The sequence below is a fragment of the Strigops habroptila genome, chromosome 5, assembly GCF_004027225.2.
Source record: "Strigops habroptila isolate Jane chromosome 5, bStrHab1.2.pri, whole genome shotgun sequence".
Classification (NCBI taxonomy): domain Eukaryota; kingdom Metazoa; phylum Chordata; class Aves; order Psittaciformes; family Psittacidae; genus Strigops; species Strigops habroptila.
In genome coordinates this window covers 68,732,037-68,750,529 of record NC_044281.2, presented here as the reverse complement: position 1 = coordinate 68,750,529, position 18,493 = coordinate 68,732,037, and the positions used below count along the sequence as shown (strand labels likewise).

Below are 18,493 nucleotides of genomic sequence, written 5' to 3'. Positions count from 1 at the left end.
TTTACAAGCCAACAAATACAACTGTAAATGTGACTGCAGATGAAAGGAAAATGTGTTGCTAGTCATGCAGTGAAAACTTGTGTTTTTTAAGGATGTCAAGGGCACTTAGGACATACATGTAAACAAGTAAGCATGAGAGGGATTTCTGCTGCTGTTCCTTTCCCCTCGGACGTGTGGAAGTACAGACCATCATCGGGGTAGAACATGGGCTGGGCACTGTGCTGGGGAGATGAGCTGCTGGGTTGGGAGGGCTTTCCCCTGGCTGCACTGAGCACAGCCCTCCAAATCCATTAGCTATGGCCCGTGGGGAGAGCCAGCTGTGAGCATCTGGCCCTCAGGGCTCAGCATATGGTGTTACAGGCCTGTGTGCTTGGGCTACAAGCAGTTTGGGGATGTACTGTGAGGCATGATACCCTCTACCAAGCAGAGCCCGTTCCTGATTAACAGCTCGAGTGGAGCCTGGATTCCCAGGTTTTTGCCAGCCTGTTTATGGAATAGATGATCCCCTGAGCCTGCTTACTGGGCTGTGAGACTGCAGTTTTGCTGTTCTTGCACCAGCTCTGAATTTCCAAACCTCGGCTTTCCACAGTGCTATTTAAAAGCACAGCAACAGCGGCAGTCCTGCAACTTCCTGCAGATATCATTCAGACCCATTTTTACTAAGTTCCGTCTCGTCTCCCTGTTTTATTACACATCGTGAATGTATTTTGAGCTGTCTCTGGTGATTAAATGGAAAACCAATAAATTCCTTTTAAATCAAAAATGCTCAGAGGGGTGGATGGAGTCTCACGTGCTTTTGAATCTCTGTGCACTGTTGAAAGCTTTGGCATTGTGACCTGTAGTGCCGTGTCTTTTCCAAACACTCCCCAGTTCGGAGCGGTGTGATGAGCGGTGGGAAGCGGTGGTTCCCAAAGGGCTGAGACGGGGCTCTCCAGGAGCTGGGAGAAGGGCATTGCCTCAGCCATGCTGCAGCGGTGACAGTCGTGCCACGTCCTGCAGCTCTTCATCTTGAGGACGAGTTTCTGATTGCCGTGATCTGGACGGGATTGGGAGCAACCTTCACAGCTCAAATAGTCCTTGGCTCCCAGCAGGAATATTTAGACGGTGTAGTTCCTCATAGCAACAAAGCGCTTTGTGACATTTAACTGATTCACCTTTGCAGGTCGACAAGAAGCATTGTCTCCATTTTGCAAACAGGAGAACAAAAAAGCTTGAGAGATGATGGGCCCCCGTGGCCCAGGTTTGTGCTGATACTTGAACTTTATTCCTGGCTCTAGGTTTTCGTGGGCTTCAACATGGGAATTGTCTGGGAGAGACCAAGCAGGAGGGCTGTGGAAGGGGCTGTAGGTGTATTCCTCTCCTGGACTTGCTCAGGGAAATCAGTTGCAAGAGCATCTGTGTCCCCAGGCTGGGTCTCGTTGTGGTGTGTGCTGCCCAGGCTCTGAGGAGCAGTGCAGCAACGTGTCCAAGGACACACAGGCAGTCATGGATTCACAGCCTGCTCTCATGCCCTTGGCTGCAACTGCCCCTCTCCTCTGCAACTGGGCAGCCGGAGGCAGCTGGAAGTGGGGTGATTTGCAGCTCTCGGTTACATGCCAGGATCCAGAGTATTTTTCCAGCCATTTTAGAGAGGTGCAGGTCTCTGAGGGGCAGCGCTGACAAAAGCTTGGGTGTGCTGCTGGGATGTGTGCGGTTGTAAATGAGCTGACCTGCATATTCTGTTTCCTAATCCTGAGTGATACTGTCAGCTCAGAGAGCTGAGCCTGGCTAATGACTGAAATCCACTGTGCTTTTCTTAGCGAGCATGTGTGGTGATCTGAGACAGTTGTTAAGTGCTACATCCCGAGAACCAGAACTGCACGTGCCCCATGGGTCCAGCATGTTTTAGGCAGATAAACAGGGTTTGAGATGATCAGGGAGTTACTATGAAAAGAACTGATGTGAGGTACGTAGTAACCTGCAGTTAACTAGGAGGGAGATTAAATTAATGGGGTTTTCCCTCTGATAAAGATAATGAAGAGCTCGCAAGTACTTGGTTTGCAGATCCTACACATGAGATGCGTAGGCACTGTCCTCCTGGCACAGGGAATGCTGAACAGCTGCGTGACAAGAGCAGTGCAGCCAGTGGTGCATCCCACTGAGCGACATTTGTGCTGTCTGAGACCTTGTCAATACTCTCTGAAATGAAGGAAAATAAGAGGTGAGGGGGAGGAGGAGAAGAGGAAATGGGAATAGGGACTGCAGGAAGGGATTCAATGTGTCCTGGGATCCATTGCCATAGAGAACCCATTTGAAGGGAGGAGGGCATGGCATGGTGGGGGGCAAATAACACCTACAGTCTCTCTTGTGGATTTAGGGTTTACTGTCAATCTTGCGTAAACTGAAAAGCGCCCCAGACCAGGAGGTGAGAATCCTCCTCTTGGGACTGGATAATGCAGGCAAGACAACACTCCTGAAACAGCTGGCATCCGAGGACATCAGCCACATCACGCCAACACAGGTGAGGAAGGCCTTTTTCTGCCTAAAGCAGTTCTTGTGGTCCCACCTGCCTTATTATACAAAACACTAATGATTCAGCAGGGTATTTCAGTCAAAGGGGGAGCAACTGGAGCCTGCGGCACCATTAAGTGTGTGTGTTTTCTGCATAAGAGGAGGCTCCCTGAAGAAGCCAGAGAACGTCAGGCCAGATCTGTCAGGTAGTGTGAAAGTGAATGAGTGCTGTGCAATTCCGCAGAAGGCTTTTGGGTCATGCTAGGGTTGCATGGATGAGACTTTGTTCCTGTTGTCTTTGCCAAACAGGGAACATGTAGAGGTGATGCTGCAGCACTGGGCAAACCCCTATCTCCTTGCATCTTCCACCCAGCCAGCTCTGAGGGTCCTGCATATTCCAGCACTCCCTCTCTGATGCCTCTGGTGCTCTTTCTTTGAGCCTCGAGGTTGGGGAGAAGGATGTCTCCCATGAGAAGCACTGCAGCATTGCTCCTGTGTTGACCAGAGGAGGTTGCTAGAGAGCTATGGGAGATGCTTCCCCCCACCCCGTAGCTGCCTCCCAAAGCTCCCAGCCCTGATACCCCAATTCCAAGCCCCAGTCCCCTGGGTGGTGTGGCAGCACGTTGCCAGCCCACGCCACATCCTGTTTTTCTACTTGAATGCACTTTCAGTTGGTGTTCTAATTGATGAAATGGACCCTTCAGACGTGCAGCTGTTGCTCTTTTAAGCCCAGCATTAGCTGTGTCGTGTCGAATTGAGCAGAGACCTCTGGCTTCGTGTTAGCTGGGACTCTACTCAGCTTTCACAAGCTCAGTCCTGCTTCTCACAGCGCCCTTGTTTTCTCCTTATCTACAGCTCTTCCTGCACCCACCCTGCTGAGCCCTCCCAGGGCACTAACTGCATCATAATGACAGCATCAACCCTTGACCCAAGAACACTGGCAAACTGATGATTTGGCGCCTGTGTTCACTTCCACCAGTGTCTCTCCCACAGCCGATCCATCTTTATGGCTGCCCAGCCCATCTCACTGCACATTGTAGGCATGGGATATATAAGGTGTTAATGTCTGCCTATGAGCGTGCTCCAGCCATTCAGCTTTATGCTCTATATGGCTTTGTTTCTGCTCTTTCCAGGGCTTTAACATCAAAAGTGTACAGTCTCAAGGCTTCAAGCTGAACGTATGGGACATAGGCGGACAGAGGAAGATCAGGCCATACTGGAGGAACTATTTTGAAAACACTGATGTCCTTGTGAGTATTGGCTGCAATTGAATTGCTGTGTTCATGCAATGGCTTTCCAAGGTCTCAGCCAGAAATTCAGGAACAAGTAATGTAATGTCCGAGCCCTCAGCAACACCATTGCCATTGTAACAGCAGTTACTCTAAGTGAAATGGCAAGATTGGTTGGGTGCAGTAAGAAAAATACAGTGATGTTTGGAGAAATCATTCAGTTGCATGTTTTTACTTTCACAGGATGGTGCTGGTTATAGCCAGTTCCTTTCCTCTCATCTATGTCTCCTTCAGATGAAAGAACATTACTAACTTGTAGTATACCCATCTATAGCTCCTTTCACTGGAGACTCTGAAGGTCTGTCACTAATGTCATGGGCATTAGTGACTTAAGCCTCATGTGTAGAGGTAGGTCAGTATAGTGCCTTTGTTTTCTAGTTGGGAAACTGAGGCACAGCAGAATTAAATGCTATGGCTGGCGTCAGATGGGAAAGCTTCTGGCTGAGGGGCACAGAGAGACCTCTTTTCTTTTGCTCCTTTAATCATAAGACTGTCCTTTAATGTTTTTGATAACTTAGCTGTAATTACCTTAGAATTAGCTACAGATTCCTACAATTGTATTTACAGTGCAGGACCTTTGTGTTTCCATGCCAGAGCACGTTACCCTGGGACCCTCCAAGTGCTGCCCTGACTAGTTTCAAATACCCCCTCTAGCATGCAGCCACGTGTGCCAGGGTGGGGGCTCCAGGCCTCTCCCCACCCCAAGCAATGTTGCCTGTGGGAACAGAGAAAAGGCAAGGACTGCAGGGCTCCCATGGGAAAGCGGGAAGCTCTCTCAGAAAGACGCCCTTCCTCCCTTCTGTCACACACATACTAATGTACTGGGAGCTTCCATGCACTTCCACAGAAGGATCAGTGCAACTAGGAATAGGAGTTTACTCCAAAGCTCGTGTCAGGGTCCTGAAGGACCTGGCTGCGCCTGCAGGTTTAGAAAACATTGTCCAAATTAAGCTGTTATTTAAAGGGGACTAATAACCCCCCAGTAATCTCTATTGCAGATTCCCCCTTTTCAGGCTTAATTTGGAATCTGATGTTTGATGACAGCCACCAGAGCACAAACCCAGTTGGTTGCTTTTGCAAAGAGTAATGGAAAGATCTGGGTTTGAGGAACTAGCAGGACACACTTTGCATATTCCTCTGTGGCCATCGAGAAGGGGACGTAGCATGGCTGTGAGGTGATTGTGCCCATTGAGTCCGAGCTCTGTAGCTGTGTGTGGTGGGGAGGCAGTAGGTGTGCAGATCAAAGTCAACACTGCAGAGCAGCAGCCAGGGTTCTTTGCCTGCTATGGCAGGTGCTGCAGAGACATTACAACCACAAAACAGTATCTGGAAGACTGCTGGCAAAGACAGTGAGCTACACTGGCCTGTGGGCTTCCACCTTTCCCAGCATGTGCTGCATGGGAGGTGCAGAAATAAAGGTGAATTTGAAGACCAGAGGAGATGAAAGCAGTTGTTTTCTCTGCCCTCCTCCTACCCCAGTTAAAACAATGTACAGAGAAAACCCTTATTTTCATGTGAGTATGAAAATGGGTAGGTAGAAGCAGAATCACTTTGGGGCAAGCAGCAGTGTGAATTCAGAGGGAATAACTGGTGCGCAGCTGGACCTAAGCTCCCCTGCTTGCACTCTGTGCTGACACCCAGCCCCAGACTGGGAGCTGTCAGCATGTTAATGCAGCGCTTTGCTATGTCCATACGCACCAAAACCGGGATCAAGTATGTGCTGATGACTCTCTGTCTTCTACTAGCCCTCACCCCTGTTCTAGCCAATAATTTTATCCTCAGATAAACCCGGTGCAGGTTGTGCATCTGTAAATTAAGCCCATTTATCCCTCGTGTTATTTCTTCATTCAGTCCCACCACTTGCAATTTCTGCCCAACCCACTTACTCCAGGTTTTGTTTTGGCATGTTGCTCTAAGGAGGCACCCAATTTACAGGAATTTCTCAAGCTCCATTTCTCCAACAAGCTGTACTTGGTGGCTGCTCAAAGTAGCCAACTGTGCTATGGAGCACCACAGCCAGAAATAGGCCCTTGTGTGGCCCTGGCCAGAGAAAGAAGGTGGAGATGAGACACACTACAGTTCCCAGGACCCCCTGCTTCTGTCTTCTCCTGTACTGTATGGCACAAAGCAGAAAGGACCCTCTAAGGAGTATTAAAGAGCAGGAAGTGATTGCAAATTCAAATCCATGCAGGTGCCTTTGAATGAGAGCTTGGTCTTGCATCACACACCTGTGATATTTGGAAGCTTAACCCAGGCAAATAAGGTGTGGATATCTGGCTGATTGCATATTCAGACAGGCACCTGCAGCCATTTGGCACAGTGCTTTCTGGTTTGGAAGTAGGCACTCTGCACATACTTTACCTTCTCTGTGCTGTGCTTTTGTGGCTTTTGCCCGGAGCACTGTTGTCTCCACTTCTCATCTTGCAAAATAGCTCCCTAGCAAGGAACGGGAGCGGTGCAGGAAAAAGCCTGGCTAGTTGGGGCTCAGAGCTCTGCCTTGCTACTTACAGAAGCACCGTAATAGAGGAGGTACTGACTTGCAGTTGAGAAAGCACTTGGCTATTGCGTTCATGTGTTGCTAAGCTTCCCCAGAGATGTCCCAAAGGAGGACAGACGACAGTCCAGTTTTACCCCAGAGCACAACTGCACTGCACCTTCCTCCTTTGGTGTTTCATACCCCAGATAGGATGCACAGGGTGGATGCTTGAGAAGAGCAGAGAGGACAGGCATAGCTGACACAGTATTGTGCCCGTGCTTGGGATCCCATTGCGGGGAGAGGCTGTGTGTCACAGGGTGCCTTTCCCCATCGCATGGCTCCAAGAGCGTGCACTGCTGACGCATCCCCACCATGCCACTGCATCCAGCCCTGCCACGTGTCCCCCAGCCTCTGTCAGTGTGCGTCAGCCTGGCCTGGGGGGACCACAGACCCCGAGGGATGAACAGAGACGTCTGTGAGGTGCTGAGTTACCTCCTCAGCCCTGGCATAGATTCTCCTGCTGCGTGTTTGGTCCCATTTCAAACAAATGTAACACTGCTTATTAAGGGGTGCCTACAGTTTAACAGATACTGCTGCTAGAGATCTTCCCTCCCCCTGCTATTTGGTCAGAATTATCCTGGAAGCATGGAGTCTTATGCTGATACTGCCTGCAAGGATGCCATTTATCTTGATGGCGGGGTGCTGTGCTCATCTATTCCCTGAAAACCAGGCTGACACTTGCTCCCTGTAAGCCACCAAAGAGCATGCAGATGACATGCTAGCAGCTTCAATCACTGCTGATGGGGAATGGCAGGGACTGGAAGCAAAATGCTCAATGTTTGTCACCAGTCCTGTCCCTGTCTGCTGTCCCAGCACCCTTCTCCTTCAAAAACCTTCCCCTACCACATAATGAAAAAGGAATACCAGGTTATTCTTGCCCAAGTGTTACACTGAGGTTCCCTGTTTCTTTAGATGTAGCTTGATACTTGTGCGATCTGAACAGCAGTAGCGTTGCGAGGGGTAAGGAGGGTGGCTGGACTTACTAAGTATATATTTAGGGGGACCTTTAAGGAGCCTTTTAGCCTGTGCAGGCCTAGAGCTGCCTTCACTGAGGTCTCATTTGCATTTACAGAAAGAAATGGGCACATGCCATGCTATTGGAGAGGGTGGAGAGCCGCTCCCAAGGCAGGGAGCCTGCGGGCTGGGGGATCCACCCTTCTCCATACCAGGGGACAAATGTCTGGTTGGGACCTCCTTTTGGACCATAAAATGGGGTGCCCAGCCCTGAGAGGGTGGCAGGACTGTGTTGTCAGTCTTCATAAGCCAGCTGCTCCCTGTTTTCTCCATCGTAGAATCATAGATTGGTTTGGGTTGGAAAGGACCTTAAGATCATCTAGTTCCAACCCCCCTTGCCATGGGCAGGGACACCTCCCACTAGACTGGACAAGCTGGTGACTGAAGATGGAGTCTCACAGGCTGTATCCAGCCCTTCTCCCCAGCCACCTGCTCCAGGAGGTTGCAGTAGGACCACTTGATGGAGAGGAACTCAGTGTCCTAAATATATTCACCTGCCCCGAGTGCCATTGTGTGCCTTGGTGGCTTATTGAGGAGGTGATGGGTCCTGCTAGAGGGCAGCATGGCATAGTCACACCAGTGCAGCGGTTGTACACTGTTTGCTAGACTGTGTCTGGCTCCCCAGGTTTTGTCCTCCTGTGCTCAGCTTCAGCTTGTAAGCTGGTCATTTGAAAAGATACCAGGAAGTCTCCTGTTCTCTTCAGATAATAAATGCCATGGAGATGGTGAGAGCATCCTCAGTACTGCCCCCAGCTCCCTTCTGATCCTACCCACGTGGCTGTCCACACCCCCAGCTTTAAAAGAAGTGGTTCCTCTCCTTTCAGAACGTCTTGAAGTTTTGTCAAATTTTGCTATAAATAATACTGGGGATCTTTGTGCCCAAAAGCATAATCAGTAGGTTCAGCTCACTTAAGCACGTGATATTGTGGACGAGTGCCTTCTGGGAAGAGTAACTTCTCTCACTTCTTTTTCAGATCTATGTCATTGACAGTGCAGATAGGAAGAGGTTTGAAGAAACGGGTCAGGTAAGTTACTTATGCCCAGCTTCCTTTGAAGTAATTCAGTGCTTCTGAGTGCCCCTTGCTCACAAAAGTTAGGAAGATGATTTTGTTGTTTGTGAGGGAAATTTGCATTTCAAGAGACTTGCCTTTCAACATCAATGCAGATTATTTTGGTAGATGTGAAACAAGGAAAATAGGTAGCCTAATTCCGTTTAAATAGAACGGTTTTCATTGAAGTTATACAATAATAGCAAATGGAGCCTAAGACTGAAAGCAAAAAACTTCTGTAAGTCCTTTAAACCTTGCCAAACCAAGACCCTGAGGAATCCCATTTTCTTATTTACAAAGTTGAAATGGAAATCATATTGACTTGATTGTCTTTTGGATGTAACTGAAAAAAAAACCCAAATTAAGAACTTTCTAAGTAAGACTGGCCAGAAAATAAGATTTCCATTTTGCAAAGTTTTGATCTTTTGCAACATTTTGTGTTTTAGGATAGAACAAAAATAGGACTTTTGAACTTTCTTTTGTAAAATTCATGAAGTGACATTGTCCCAAAATAGCTAGCAACAGATTTACCCCCCAGAAATGGGAGATTTAGATTAAAGCCCTCTGTTCTGTCTGATTCGAAGGAGGCACTTGATCTTTCACCACTCAAGTATCATGGGCAGACCCTAACAGCAGAACTGTTGGTTGTTCTAGGGGTGGGGGGAATCTTTCCCCTGCTGGAGCTATTTCATTTTATGTCAGCAATTAAATACTCATTGGGCAAAAGAGAGGAGAGGAAGCAGGAGCTTAGAGCACTTGCCTGAGTCAGGTGGAGTCAGCCTGGACCCCTTGTATTTCCACAAAAACTTTTGGTTTCAATAAATCAGCCGTGTCAGATGAAAGACCTATTTCGTTGAAAACTTCCCAGCCAACTCTGTTTATAACTTCATTCTCTCATCCTGGTTTCCAAACCAAACATTGCTTTTGGGGCGACGGAGTCAGATTTCTGTTGCAGTTTAGCATCTCCCTGACTGCACTCATTCAATCCAGAAGTTTCTAGCCAGTGGATGAAAGTTGTTAGGACAGTATCTGAAAGCATGAGACCTTTCCAGCTAAATAAGGAGCCCACAAAAACCTCATGTACTCATCTAGCTGCAATGCCAGCAGTCCTTACAGGTTCAAGTTCTGCTGGGTTTGTCATTCTTCACATAAGGAAGTGACTTGAGACTGTGTGCTTGTTTCGCATGAGGCCATTGCACAACCCTTGACATGAAGCATTTCAGCCATCGTTGATCCACTGCAGATTCAGATTTGAGCTATTAAAAAAATCTCTTTGAGTCACCCAGCTTTGAATGAACAAACCCATTTCTCAAGATGCCACCCAATGTGTGCTGTGCATATGGAGCCAAAACCCAGCTAGTAAAGCTGATCTAGCTTGTCTTCAGCCAGCCAATGCCTTCAAAAGCACTTTCTTGTGGGAGGGAGATTTCCATTTCTGGGGATGAAAAAGTCCTCTCCCGCTCAAATCGCAGCATATAAAACTTGGAACAAACCCCTAAAACTCACTGTTTCAGGGGCTTGAGAGCACAGATATCAGGGCTGGAGTCAACGGCTGCTCAGGTACAAATGCCAGTCAGGCAACAACTTAAGACAGATTCCTCATACTGCCAATTTACATGTTTTTTGATGTTTCATCAATTTTGGTCTCCTGGGAGCAGGACTGGTAAAACACAGAGTTGTAGCCTTTAAGGCAACTGCTAATTTCAGACTAAGATGAAGATTTTTGTAACCTGTAATTGGAAGAAATAGCTTTTGAACCTTGGGCAGAGATGATTGTATACATTTTTGCGTTCTTATAATAAGATCTAGGTTTCACTGGAACATTCTCTTCTAGCATTTGCCCTAAATATATTTCTAATTAGAGACAACCACTGGCAGTTGAAGGTTTTCTTCCCTCTTTCCATCTTCCCCCCACCCCACTCCCTTGTAAATGATACAGGAGCTGGCTGAGCTTTTGGATGAAGAAAAGCTTAGTGGAGTCCCAGTGCTCATATTCGCTAACAAGCAGGATTTGCTGACGGCTGCCCCTGCTTCAGAGATTGCTGAGGGACTGAATCTACACACAATCCGGGACAGAGTCTGGCAGATCCAGTCTTGTTCAGCTCTTTCAGGAGAGGGAGTACAGGTGAGGCTCTGGAGAAGGCTTGCTGTGCCAGCAGGCCAGCTGTAAGAGATGGTTGTGTGTTGATACGCAGGGTGGGGCTGGACCGGCTGCCTCATGAAGGAGGGTCAGCGCAGCCAAACCCTTGCGGTGCAGAACACAGGGCACGTGTCTCATCGCCTGTGCAAAGGGAAGGGGGAGCTGTGGGCCCACATCCCCGGAAAGGGGGAGAGGGATTGCATCCCCACCCAGGACCCTTGGCTGGGCCAAATGAAGGCATTGATTTGTTTTAAAGAGACTGCTGTCAGGTTAATCATTTTCACAAAACAAATTGTCTTCTACTCTTAACCCCTTTGACTGTTACAAGTGTGTGCTTTAGAAACCTGATTTACCTCTGCTACTAACGTCATTTGGCGTTTTGCTCAACCCAGATGCCAGAGAGAAAACGTTCAATTTTTCTGATCCAGAGAAACACAAGAGTTGTACACGGGGCCAGGACCACTTGTAATGGCAGCATGTGGGGCAGCAAACCCCACCCTGAGGGGGCTGAGCTGTATTCCTGTGCTGAACTGTAATAGCTGTGTCTTGGGCTCCTGTGCTGTAGCCAGTTCTGCAGTATAGTAGCTCTTTGTAATGTAAATGGGACCTAGGTTTGTTTATTTCACTCTTAGGCTTTCCTGAATTAATGAAATATTTGCAGTGCTCACAATCCGAGCAGTCGGGAGTACTCCCTTCACTGCTATTTAAAGAAACAGAATGGTGAAGAGATTTATCTTTGTTGCAGTTTCAGTAAAACCTTATTTGCAGATGCAACAGAGCTGTTCAGGATAGTCAGATCTCAAGCTGAGTATGAAGAGTCGCAGAAGCAGCCCACAATACTGAGTGGGCAGTAAGATGGCAGATGAAATTCAGTGTTGACAAGTGCAAAGTAATGCACATGAGGAACAACAATCTTAACTATACACATACAGTGATGGACTCAAATGAGCTGCCATTATTCAGAAGCAGATCATTGGGAATGACGAGCTTAGTGCTCGTCAAAGGCCAGAGAGGAAAATCAAATGCTAGACAATTATCAGAAGGCAAACAAGAAACATGTTTTGTAGCAGGATAAAGGCATGGTGGGCATATACCTTGAGCATTACATTCATTTCTGCATCTGCCTCATTGAAAAAGATTTTAGTAGTAGTGGAATCACAGAGGTCCAACAAAAAATTCAGTTGAAGAGTCTTCAGATCGTTAGACCAAGCTCATGTTTAAAGCGGGGAGAACTGTGAGTCTAGAGGACGTTGCTGAGGGCCTTGTCCAATCAAGTTATTAATATCTCCAGGCATGGAGATGCTACGGCTTCTCTGGGTAAGCTCTTCTAGTGCTTAACTACCCTCATCAGAAAAAATATTGTCCTTATATCTGCTCAGAATTAGGAGGCGTTTGAGAATCCTCTGTTGAGAATAATCAGTAGCACACAGTGGCATCTATGCCCAGGGATAATAAATAAATTAGAACTTGCAGCTTTGAAGAGAGAGGACAGGGAGTGGAACATCTTCAGGATTTATAAAATAAGGTCTAAAAATGTCAGATAGACTATGTGCTATTTTTCATATTGCTAGAGGAAGGGCGTTCCTAATGGAATAATCAGCAGCTTAAAAGAAATAAAAATAAGTGCTTCTTTGCCAGTTGTGTAATTAAATTGTGGATCTCATTGGAACAGGATGTTGTGCAGACCAAAGGTATCAGTCGGTTCAGAAGAACACTGAGTGAATTTCAGAAGAGATCTGCAGGCAACCCCTGACCACTAAGATCTGTAGGCAGCTTTTGAATGAGGAACAGCTTGGACCATGACCTGAGAGAATAGAGCAAGGAAGATCCTGTTCCTACATGTTCTTTCCCGTGGCATCCAGAGAGGGGGTGCTGGCCTGGGTGGACCATTGGTCTGACCCAGTACAGCCGTTCTGATTTAAAATTCTTACCAAATGTTTAAACATAGTAGATGGTGTCCTCCAAAGTGCCTTCATTTAGTTAGCTAAGATGCAAATTCAGCTGTGTCGCAGCCAATCTTGTGAAAAGCTTCAACTCTCATCTTTATTTCGAAGAGGTGGTGGTAGAGTGAAAGGCATTCCACAGTAGCAGTGTATATTCAAGACCAAAGGAATGTGATCAGGAAAGCGGGGCTGCAGTTCACAGGGTTGCAGGCAGGCATAGGTCACCTTCTTCCCTCCTCCAGACCCTCCTCTCATTTATGGAAGGTCTGAGCTCTCCAGCTGCAAAGGGGCAGTGAAGTGGCAGATGAAATTCAGAGATGTGCGTTGGATGTGGTAGAACTAGAAGATAGGAAGTGGCACTTTCTGTTTGTGAGCTTGGAAAAATGCTTCCTTCTGAAGCTGATCAGCGGGCTCTCTGGAGCAGGCTGCACACTTCTTCATTGATAGCACCTTCTTACTGTGCCTTCTCCTTGAAGTACAGTGCTTCCCTATACATTCAGTAGAGAAAAATACGCAGCCCAATACCCTCTACTGGGGAAATGAAATCTGCTGCTGCATTCACTTCCAGAAAAAAGAAGATGAGCTAAATACAAGTATTTATAGGCATATATATTTTGTTCATCCTGCTTATCTAGACAAATTAATTTAGATGCAGGCCAGATAACATTTCACTTTGTTGTCAGAAGTCTCATTGCCCTAAATACTGCAGCTTATTCCCTAAATGATTATTGCTGAAAGGTCAGAGAAGTCACAAACTCTTTACAGCTTGTGGAAGCATAGCCTCTACATTTCTCTTCTGCCATAACTCCCAGCCCTGTCAAATCAGACCGCAAGAATGCCAAGCTCTCCCTTGCCTTGGAAATTCATTGAACAAAATGGTTTGGGAGATGGCTTTTAAACTAAACCTGGATCAGCATAGGAAGAAATGGCATCTTCAGTCCTGGGACTCTGAGAAGAGGTCAACATGCTCAAAATTTAGGGGAATCAAAGAACTTGTTTATAGACTGAGATTAAGAAAGATGTTTTTGAAGATCATGGTACACAATATCTCTACCAGTGGCTGTGAACGGCAGCTCTCTATATGTAGTTAAATCTCAGGTCACTGCTTTGAGGACTTCTTTGAGAAACGACAATGAGTGACAGCAAAATAAATGAAGATGTGGAAGCATCAGGTACTCAGAACGAAATCCAAGGGGCGAGCACGCTTAACCATCACCTCTGATGGAATATATTAGCTAGAGGAAAATTGGAGACATCGCTGATGGATTTTGCAAGAAAGAGTGGTGGCATATCTAGTACTGAGTACATGCAGGAAGAGTTCATAGGGGAAGATTTTTGTGATAGCTTGAAGGAAGAGCAATGAGCAAAGATAAATAATGCCAATACATGAAGGAGAAATAGTTTGAAGGTCATTTAATTAGTTTAGCAGCTAGCACCATGGTGTATAGAATTGGGTAGTTAAGACTGGGAATTTCAAGGTTAATGAGATTAGATTATGGTTAATAGAATGATATAAATTTAGAGAATTTAACTATTATTCAAAATGGGTTATCTAATAAAACTGTTAATTAAGGAGGGAATCCATATTGTCATCTTCTATTTTAAAATTAACCGTTGGGGGCTCTGGAAAAGGAGCCCAGCAATGTCCTGGGCAGGCTCAGAAGAGAGGTGACTGGGTTAACTGGAAGCCATGTAGTGTCCTCTGGACACCAGCTGGCAGCCTTTTACACAGCTGAAGACTTCATTACCTCCTGACTGTAACTGTGGGCAGCACTCGCCTTGTTAGTCAGACTTCATGGCGCCATTGAGGGAAGAGTGGCATTCCTCATGCTTAGAGGCTTTTTCAAGCAAAATGTCTGCTTGGGTCTGATTTTATGCTTCAGCCCTAGTTAGGAAAGTAGGAAAGCCTTTTCTTCACACCACAGCCTTTGGGCTCTTGCCTCTGGAGCACAGTCCTGCACCAGCTTACACCGAGACCCTTGCACAGAGTACAGCAAGCGAGGAAGGTGATCATCAATGCCAGCAGAGAAACGTAAGGGAACCGTTGCCTCACAACAGCTCTCTGGTGCCACACAGGCTCTTGAGGTTGTGTTTTGTGACCAGATCTCTAACTGTAGTTCCTCGGTGTGCAAGAGCTACACACATTTCACTCTCGTCGGCTGGGGTTCGGTGAAAGCAGGCAGGACTCCTCTGTTTTGCAGTCTGCTCTCTTGCTGGAGTGTTATTTAGGGGCCAGGATGTGTATTAAACATGACTCAAGGCTTTGGACTGGTCCATGCTCTGCAGCTTGTTTCCTGTATGAAGCAAGAGTCTCCGATCAAGGCAGCAGGAGCTCAGCCTGCCCCTAGAAATCGTCCTCCAGAATGATGCTGCAGCGTATTGCATCTGGAGTCTCCTGAGCATAATGGTCCCCTGGAGACCACTAAAAGCAGTGGAACTGAGACTAGCCACTAAACTTCTCTAATTTATGCCAGAGCTGGTCTGGCCCAGAGGACTGTGGGAGGGGCTGAGCCGCCTTCTCCTTCCTGGCTCTTTCAACCCAGTTGAGACTGAAGCCCAAGACCAAAGCTACGCCCGTGCTGCCATTCAGCACTTTCCTAAGTGCAAGATTCAGAACAGGACCCCCAGCAACGCTCTATCCTCTGAGCTAGGTTTTGTCTTAAAGATGTCATAGCCATGGCAAGCTAGATGGGAGGATCTTCTACATCTTAACAGGTTCTGGAGGTACTTGTAAATGTGATTTAAAACCAATTTCAATGACTGCAGCTCTCCTGGGACAGGCAGAGCCAGTACTTGTTGAGGAATAACAACCGTGTTTCCAGATTACAGGGCAAAGTCTTGTGTTTTTTAAGCAGGGTAAGGCAGGAGCCTACAGCGGTGCATCAGGGATACAAGGTCTCAGAGGACAAAAGAAAAGCTTGCACCCAGGCAAAAGACAACAGATAATGTACTTGCAGGAGCCCGTGAAAGCCAGCCTATATGATGACTGGAGGTGCAAAGAAATGACAGATAATGAAGGCACAGTGCTAGCTGTGCACTGGGAGAAGAAAGTGACAGTTAAAATAACACACACCAAAAATGCTAGAGATGGAGAATTTTGCACTTGCCTGACCCAATTTGTTATGGCAGACAGAGGATTACATGAAAGGATTAAGCTTTGCTGTCCTTAAGGTCATGTTAGGGGTCACAAGTTTGTGGCCTTGCCTGATCCCTGGCTTGCAGGGGAGCAGAAATTGGGAGGCTTTTTATGGGGTGGAAAGGACTTGTTCGCTGTGTTTGAAGTCAGATTACTTCACTCCCATAACCACAAAGCTGATAATGCCAAGAATAAGCAAGCAGTGGACCAATCTCAAGCAGGACTTTTTATTTCTCTTGGGGAAGGCTCTACCAGTCCTTTCCCAAAGGGCGTTAGAGTACAACTCCCTTGGCACAAGAGCAGATGTGACTGCAGCAAGGCGGGGTTGAGCTGAGCAGCATTTCTCTGCAAGGAGCATTATCCCCTTCCCTAGAGTTCTCTCTTTTTACTTTGGTAAAGTTTACTAGCTGCTTGTTAAGGACCTAAGAGAGGCAAAGCCGAAAGATCTGAAATCTTTCCTTGGCTAAGTTTTCCCAGGGTTGACTTGAGGCTGGAATACTAATATTGTATCCGTCTCCATCCTCAGAGTACCTGCCAACGTCTCTGTGTCTCAACAAAGCAGCACAAGGACATCTATCAAGATCCAAATGTTACTGTAGGGACTGTACTTTCTGCACAGAGCCATCTTTTAAGCATGCAGATGTAGGGACATAGTGTGTAGAGGCAAAAGATGACAACAGTTGACTCCTTGTGGACTTCAGTCTTTCAAGCACCATTTCCTCGTTCCTATGTGCCCTCTCCACAGCAGCTCTTTGTGTTTGTATCAGCTTCCCTGGATTTCTCTATTTTACCAACCCTTCATCCTGCTTCAAACCTTAGGTAGAAAAACTGCAAACGTACCTTTTAGTTTCTTTTGCTCTCCATTGCATTTGCTATTCTTCCAAAGCATTTGGGGATGCTGCAGAACACACACACCCCAACAAAGGTGCACCAGAAGCTACGGATGTAGCTGCGATGTGGCTGTAGGTGAGGAAGGTGTCTCACACATACCTCTCTGATACAACACATGTAGAGCTGAGCATATTCATTTTCTTTTTATCACTGTCAGACAGGGAGATATTTACAATTAAATGTGAGTTTTTCTGTCAGATAACTCCTGCCAGAAGAGAGTTTTTTGAAATCTCTTCCTGATACAAAAGTTTGGTGACCTACTTACGTATTTCAAGCCTGTTTGGATTTCACCTTTCCTCTTGCATTTTGCTATGTCATTCTTTTGCCCTCGTTAAATGCTTGATGCGGCCAGGCTCCCAGCCATGGTAAATCCCATCATAAACTCTGCTTTATGACCCTCGCTACACTGGTGCTGAAACGGTCTGTCTTTCCCCTTCCCGAGCTCCCAAATGGCAGCAGGCAGAGTTTTAATCACTGTGAATTCAGGTTGTGGTCAGATTAGGTAGAAGATAGGATGCGTGTTTGTTGTTTTGCAGTGATGTATTGTTTCTGGGATTACTGTGCTGAATAGCAGAGGGTGTCAGCTGATATTTATTACTTTAAGCTGTCTCAGCTGTTCTGGTTCAGCAAATAAACCTACATTCAAAATGAATGAGGAGCTCTGCTTGCCTTGTATGCCATGATGTGTGCAAATGTGATTATTGCTTCCGAGGCAGGGGAAGCTGGAATCATTGTGGGAGCATTTTTAGTTATTTATTTATTTTTACTCTTTGCAGGCAATCATGCATATTTCTGAAGCACATAATCGAGCCAAAGGCTTGACACCTCTCCTCCTAGCCCCATTGTTAAGCCCTGGCATTCCTCATGCTGGGAATCACTCGCTCCCTCTCTCTCTAAAGTGATAAGCTTTAAACCATGCTATTGATTGCTTAAGGCATTACATGTTTTACACCTAGGTTATCAGTGTTATTGAAAGGGGAAGACACAAAGCTACTGGGCCTTAAAATGAATCTACCTCTCATCTTTTCCCATTTGCTCCGAGGATTTCAGACAATTTGTTTTACGCTGATCTCTGCTGTGGAGATAAATAAATGAAACTGGAGACATCAACCCTCCCCAAGGTTAGAGTTAGAAGTGTTATTAATGTAGGGCCTCATGTGCACCCCAGCAGAAGCTGGGCCCACTTATTCTTTATTTAACACAGCAACAAGGGCTGATTTCAAAAGTTGCTGCTCCCCTTCAGATAAGAAGTGTCACATAGCGCAGCTATCAAGGTGAATTGGTATTTTCAAGTGAGAACCTCTCTGCTTCTGATTAAGCCCTGAGGACTCCCTCTCTTCTCTCTTAACTCTTTAGCTGCCTTCTGACATGGCCACCACCTTGGTGGCTGAGGGGCAGCACGGAGGCACGGCAGTGGGTCTCGGCTCACCCAAAGGTCCTCTTGTGCTGTGCCTTTGGCCCTTTGTCCTCGGAGAGGTTGAGGTCTTTGGTAGCTTTTTGGCAGTCTGGGGACAAGGGTGCAGGAAGCCAGCAACGCTGCTGACATGGGGCTAGCCACGATGCTGGCCCAAAGGCTCTGATCTTTTTTTAAGGTCTAATTATATTTGTAATGATCCAAAAATCACCACTGAACGTAATACAGTGAAATCCCCCTGCCCCGAACTCTAAGGTAATGTTTGCCCCATTTCCAAGCACAAAGATGTGCTGCTCCCCTCTCATCCCCAAACCTCTACCTTTTGCCCTGTGCCTCCCTATCAGCAGAGACACCATGTAGGCACTGTGGAGGTAATGGGTTTGATGGGGCACAAATATGAGTAGACTGTGCATCTTGCTCTCCGTTGTGTGTGTCTCCTAATAGATAAGTGACAGGAACAGATAAAGTGTTGGTTGGCCTTCAATAGCGTGTCCCATTCTGGGATCTGAGCAGTAAACTCACAAATCAAGTATTCTGACCTGCTTGTTGTGGTCAGAAAAGCTGCCTAAAGAATATATCAGCCTCTTAAAA

General features: G+C 46.7%; 1 protein-coding gene across 1 annotated transcript in view; it reads left to right on the top strand.

The window, feature by feature from the left end:
• Positions 1 to 18,493, top strand: part of ARL3 (ADP ribosylation factor like GTPase 3) — a 30,127-nt gene that overhangs the window by 6,997 nt on the left and 4,637 nt on the right. Inside the window, exons 2-5 of the mRNA XM_030487007.1 lie at positions 2,357 to 2,500; positions 3,624 to 3,740; positions 8,304 to 8,354; positions 10,318 to 10,503. Coding sequence (XP_030342867.1) covers positions 2,357 to 2,500; positions 3,624 to 3,740; positions 8,304 to 8,354; positions 10,318 to 10,503 — 498 coding nt within the window. The remainder of the gene's footprint in view (positions 1 to 2,356; positions 2,501 to 3,623; positions 3,741 to 8,303; positions 8,355 to 10,317; positions 10,504 to 18,493) is intronic.